Below are 6,535 nucleotides of genomic sequence, written 5' to 3'. Positions count from 1 at the left end.
ATATATACACACACACACACACACACACACACACACAATTTCAAAGGCCAAATATATATATAATAATCTGTACTATGTACAAGTAACTACAGAACTGCTGCTGAAAAATGTATCTGTGGAGTACCTGTGCTAAAACTTGCAGCAGTTTCAAAAGAGATAAACTGCATCAATTCTGGATGATCTAAGTCTATGGGTACCCTATATGCAAATTACTACAGGTATGTTTATTTGTAGGTGGGGGTGGCAGAGGGCAAGGGGGCTACTTGACCCTCCAGATTTATATGCTCTGCTGTAGCGGTGAAAGGGGGATAAATTCATGCTGAACCTCCAGTTCTACACCTGGAGAATTATAACAAATGTATACATTTTCCATATATAGAATCTAATTATTGGGGGTCATCTTATATTCACAGTCATCTTATATTTGAGTAAATATGGTATATTAAACTCACGGTATTTTCAGTAAACACATTTACTTTTCTTTTATTGTATTATTTTATTAAGATCTGAAATGTGAGTGTGAGTTTTGGGGAGATAATATGGTTCATGGGAATAATTCTTAAAAGGGCAGAGATGCAATGATACTGGTGTGTAAGTGACTCTCTCCTACATGTCGTTTCTGATTAATTCTATCTCAGTGAGTCTAAATAATTATAACTTACATGCTAAAAAGCTGGAAAATAGGGGATAGCAAGAGAGAGAAATTAGGTCATAGCTAAGGGCCTGTGATGGCCACTACAATTGCTTATCACTTTCCCACAGATGCATAGAACTTCATAGGGTCAAACCTACAAGGAATTCAAAAATTGTGGGCATATATGGGATGCTGCTAACTCTGATAGTCCTACTCAGTCAATGTCACAATGCATTGGCATCTGTTTCATAGTATGTCACTGGCATTGCCATAATTTTAGAACAGTCTTTTCTTCCCTTTTGGTGTGTAAAGCCCACCAGAAATAAATCAGAAAACTTACAATTTCACTGCCCCTATAGGGGAAGCTGCAAAACTAACACAAAGTACTACCAAGTGCAAAAAATAACTAAAGGAATAAAAAGGGAGCACATTAGTGGTATTTCTACCATCTTTTTCAGGGATGGTAACCCTGCATGTTATTTGTAACAATAGTAGGCAAACAAACAGAGGTCATGGAAACTCCATCCTTGAAGGTTCTCAAAATCTGGCTAGACAAAGCTTTGGCTGGGATAATCTAGTTGGGGATGGTTCTGCTTTGAGCAGGGGGTTGGACTAGATGACCTCTGACATCCCTTCCAACCCTAATTTAATATGATTCTATGATTCTAACAGAGAAGTATGCTTCCCATCCCTCTGCCCCCCACCATACTACCTTATTTTATTACTTCCCATTTTTTCTAGAGACATTGACAGGATTTTTATACACACCAGTGTTTAGCCACTAGTAGCCCAGCCCAGAAAATTGCTTACGTCTAATGAATTTATAAATGAGATGTTCATTGTACCAAGGTCTGTTTGGATCTATAAGGGATTTCTTAGTGAAGAGCTTATTTTGAAAGCAGAGTATTTGGATTTCATGGTTTTGATATAGAAAAAAAATTAGTTCTTCTGTAGTTTGTATTAAACCTTCCTGTGTTCTCAATGTATAAAGTGTTCTAAATTGTGCTTTGTAGATTTTTTGGGTGGTCAGCTGGAAATTGAGCCTGCCATCTGCAATATATAGCAAAAGAATCTAAAATTGAAGCTTTCTTTTATAAACAGAAGTATAGACTAAATAGGGCATTGCTGAAGGTGCTGTTAATTAATTTCTTACGACTGAAATAGAAAGAGAAGCCAGGATCTGAACTTAGAGAAACCAAATGCTTGGTAGGTAACAGAAGCAATGAGTGACTGGCTTGTGAGCAATAGAAAGGCATATTCTTGGAATTTAGGGAGAAAGAGATTGGATCTGTGTAAGCACTGAAAAGTAAACTGGGCCCCTGAAAGGTTAAAAAATGGCAGACTGAATTCAAAATTTGAGCTAAAGCCCAAAAGGAGTGTGCATTTGAGATACTAATTTTGTGTATTGTTTCATTCCCTCCTGACTCAATATGCCATGTTAAACAAGAAAAACCTTTATTGCCTTTTGAGTAATTTGTCTTGAATAAATAAAGTTTGTAGGGAAATGGTTTTAAATATTTCATGCTTTGGTTTTAGAAGGGGCTCAAATTATTTCATACAATTTGTGTCTCAACAGTCAAGTATCCTCTTCCAGCAAAGTGATGCCAGTGCTGTACTTAGAGAAAAAGCATACAGTGGTTTTATTTTAAAAGCTCTGCTATTGCATAAGGTTTACTATGTGCAATTTCCATGATGTTGTACAATCACACTTAAGTGTGGGGCATTACACTGAAGCTACTCAGTACAGTAGGATGCAGTATAATATAATCTTCTGTAATGCCTTTTATACTAAATGTACTCACCAATTTTGCAGAAAGCCTCTCTTAGCTCTGTCATCTCTTCCTCTGAGATGTGACTTGATGCCATCTTTACTTCTCTGAATGACCAGCCTGCAAAAAGACGTATATTATTATTTGATGCTTTTCTCTTTTTAATCACTAGGGGTTCCATGTAAATTTACCTCAAAATTGGAAACAGCACAATAGCACAAGGTCAGTGAACCATTCCTTATTGCTTACAACAGCTTCTTTCCGTGTGAAGTCAGTCTTTTTATTTTTAATTTCATGTCTCAGGCTGAATCAGCCAATGACTTCCAAATTCTATTGGCTAAGTAGAGCTCAGTTGTTCAAATCTGTGTGGTGCTACCACCGGCAAGTATCCTACCTGCCAAACTCTTCAGCCTGGAGCTTCAAATACTCCCAAATCCATGGCAGGCATCTTACATGCAAACGCCAAGCCCAGAGGCCTGGAGTTCAGATGCCCACTAGTTTCACTTGCCCCTAGCCAAAAGGCCAAAGGAACAAGCTAGAGGGAAAACTTGAGAGCAATCCTCCATCACTGTAAATTGTATACCCTAGATCCTCACATTTGGAGGCATTTGTAGACTCTCTCAGGGGTCAGTCTGCCCACAGTGCAAGGGATAGGCCTTCACACAACTACACCAAGCCATTCAAGACCAAGAAGAAGGGTATTTCCCCTTCCAAGTAAGAAAAATCACCTGGGCTGAAAACCACCTCATGGTATCTCCCCTGCCAGTCAGTCATGCAACTAAGAGAAGACTTTCTGTATGTAATTCCCCTTGATTGATGCTGTTTTGCCAAACCCTGTTCCAGATGCTTCTCTAGGCTGGTGAGTATTTATGATACTAACCTAAGAGCTAAATCCTGCCCCTACTTAACCTAGCTAACCTGTGAATGGTATGCAGCAGAGTGACAGAAAAGAATAATGCTGGACACTTGGTAATTCCCAAAGCTGCCTTGCAAGTACAGGTCAAGGTGACTCAGATATTTGAAAGAAAACACATGATTGAATTCACTTTGCTGCTGCTGCAGTGGGGAACAGCTTCTTTACCTAATGAATATATCCATCATACAGCATAGAAGCAGAGGGGCTGCCAGCTAGCAAAATGTGTTCTGAGGGGGTGAGGGTCACACGCAAGTGTAGCAGCAGGGACCCCCATCTCAGCACTTTCCTGAGTTCTAGGTTGGAATTGTGGCCCTGTTGCTTCATGGGTGAACTCTGACAGCAAGCAATGTTTTGGTACCCTTTTCCCCCCTCAGCACACTCACGCAATGCAAAGAAGGCTTAGTTTGCAAATCCTATACTTTATTCCAACATCATTGGGAGGTTAGGATAGAGGGGGAAGGTTTAATTTCCTATCTGACAGGTAGTTGTCACATCTCTTTATTTATGACCAGAAAGTTCTAAGGGATCATATGCCACATTTTTCCCAGTCTATGTCTGTCTTGTCTAGTTAGATCTGGAGTGGACAATTATTTTGGCCAGCAGTTAGGGAGCTTTAGTGAGCTGTTGCAGGCCAGATCAGCACCCCAACACCCCGCTGTGCTGGATCAGCATCCCTCTACTCCCTGACCTGCTCCCCCTCCCAACAGCTCACCAAAATTCCCTAAGGGACCTTGTACTCGGCCAGGTAGATGGGATGGGGCTGTGGGCAGGCAGGGAGTGACATCCGGGAGCAGGACACCTGAGCGGGGCGAGGATTGTGGGGCAGTGACAGTATGGGGCCCAGACCCAGGGTAGAGCTGCGACCTGTTCCCCACACACCCCTACCTGCGGAATTGGTGCCCATCACTGGGACTTGCAGGGAGAAGATTACGGTTCTGCCTTGGGTCCCACCCTGCACAGTCACTACCCCAAGATCCCATCCCATGATGCTGGCCCCACCCACTCATCCTGCTCCCAGACACTGTTCCCCACCCACCCACAGCCCAGCCCATCTGCCCGGTCATGTTCCGTGGCCACACTGATCCTGCCTCCAGCAGTGGGTGCAGGGTGGACAGGCTGGGGTGCCTGAACAGTGGAGCCAGATCTAGCAGAGGCATCCTCCAGAACAACTGCCACCACCAGACTGGCACAAAGTGAGTCCAGCCACTGGGGGCGGTGGGACTGGCTGCATGCACCACAGCCTAGGCTGCTCCCTATGCCTGGGCTGGGTGGAACCAAGGGACCTGCTGCCAACCAGACAAAATCCCTTAGAGGGCCAAATCTGGCCCACTGGTCTATTTTGCCCATTGCTGAGTTAGACTATAAATTAGTCAGGGACAGTCAAATACCCCATGTCTCCCCATTCTTGATTGCTGTTTAAGCGGATAAAAACATGATTATTAAAAAACCAGAATAGGATAGAATGAAACAGAATACAGACTTGAGTTTGAGGCCTTTGTGGGTGGATGCTAAAGTTACAATGTTCTTTAACAAAGCAATAAAAGGAAATTTAGAAAAACACTACTGTACATTTAAAAGCATCATTTCATTAGAGAGACCCTAAGTGCAAAATCTGTACAAAGTTATAAAAGCTGTCATGGTGGATTTGAAAAATGGAAGATGATGTATAACAAGTTTGCTAGAAATTCTTTAGTATGATAGCTACTGTGTATTTGAATTGGAGGTTTATTTTTAGTGCTTTCTTGAGTTTCTCTATTGATTTAGACAGTGACTAAGTGTGGTGTAGAAGAAAGGCTATTTATGGAGATGGATTAAAAATAGGCCAAAGACAATGAAATGCAGGTAGTTTTTCCATCCATTCTGTCTCTACTGCATTGCCATTTATCTGCCTTAGTTCTGCCATTTTCAGATCAGTAGTAAAAGATGGCTTCATCAAGATAAAAAGCTGCGGCAGTTTGCTCACATTTTCCTGCAGCAACATCCACAAAGAAGCATAGCAAGAGATGGTAGCCTTTCTGGGTCAAAGTTTGTGTGCTTGTATTTCTACACTACCTAGTACAACAGGGTGTCTGACTTCTACTGTAACACTGTACATAATGCTATTTATCATTATTACATTTAGTGACCTATGAGAGACAAAATCATAAAAAGATTTAGCTGGTCAGATCATTAATCTCTCTTCCAGTGTAGGATTATTCTGTTCAACCTAGATGTTTAATCAAACAATGCAACATGCAATATGACTTATAATAAGATTATGCCATATATCAATAGAAAACAAAAACAACAATAATAGTACTTGTATCCTATAACAGTCCTATTGCAAGCAGTTTTACAGTCATTTGGGCCAATTTACCACCCATGTAAGCTGTTCTCCTGAAGCAAAAATAGCTGTACTTCCATATGCTGAGGAAGAATCTGATCATTGAAGCAAAAAAACCTACTGGCCACTGATGGCACAAGTTTGCCTGTAATTTTGATTACACCCCTTTCAGATCAATACTATCAACCTCAATATATAGATATGAAAACCTAACACAGAAATTAAATGGCTTGTCTGAGAATATAACACCAACATAAAGACTGGGGTTACAGCTCCTAAGGGCTAGGGACATACATTCAAAAAACCTGAGCTTGAATTGATTCAACCTTTGCAGGTTAGGCTAACCTGGCTAGGTTGAACCAGGTTCCAACCATACAGACAATCTCTCTGGACTGAGCAAATTCAGGCATGTGCCTGCAGTGGCTCAGGCTGGAAGCCAGGGGGGGCTAGAGCAGCCCTTTCTTTCCTTGCAGAGCTGAGCTGAGGGGGTGTGGCCAGATCCCAGCAGGAGGCTCTGATTAGGGAGGATGTAAGCCTGCCTGCCTGTAGTCCCAGGCTTTTCCCAACTGGCTGCTCAAGGGGTGGGAGTGTTGCCAGCCCCCAGGCCCCAGATAGCACTGAGGCAAAGGGAGTGTGGGCCGTGCATGCATCTGTATCATCAGCCTCCCTCCCTGCTTCCGTATACTGTCTGCAGCAAACTGACAGGCAAGCAAGCTGGGGGTGAGGGGGAAGATAACAGTGTCACCCCTATCTCAGTGTTTATTGGCCCATTAATAAAACAGAGGGACATTCCAAAAGGAGGCTTACTCCCAATGGAAAGGAGGGGTCATCACTAAGGAGGACTATTCTGCAGTTGCTCGGGGATGTAGGGGGATGGTTAGGAAGGCCAAGGC

General features: G+C 42.4%; 1 protein-coding gene across 2 annotated transcripts in view; it reads right to left on the bottom strand.

Moving 5' to 3' along the window:
- LCP1 (lymphocyte cytosolic protein 1) overlaps positions 1–6,535 on the bottom strand; it is a 75,738-nt gene that overhangs the window by 41,206 nt on the left and 27,997 nt on the right. For both annotated transcript variants that reach the window (XM_019525120.1, XM_019525119.1), the window contains exon 2: positions 2,437–2,523. In XM_019525120.1, the coding sequence (XP_019380665.1) occupies positions 2,437–2,500 (64 nt within the window). In that variant the 5' untranslated portion in view covers positions 2,501–2,523. The remainder of the gene's footprint in view (positions 1–2,436; positions 2,524–6,535) is intronic.

The sequence above is a fragment of the Gavialis gangeticus genome, unplaced genomic scaffold (assembly GCF_001723915.1).
Source record: "Gavialis gangeticus isolate Ggan-Ray unplaced genomic scaffold, GavGan_comp1, whole genome shotgun sequence".
NCBI classification, from domain to species: Eukaryota; Metazoa; Chordata; order Crocodylia; family Gavialidae; genus Gavialis; species Gavialis gangeticus.
The sequence above is the reverse complement of the archived record's forward strand: the minus strand, read 5'-3'. Positions and strand labels throughout refer to the sequence as shown.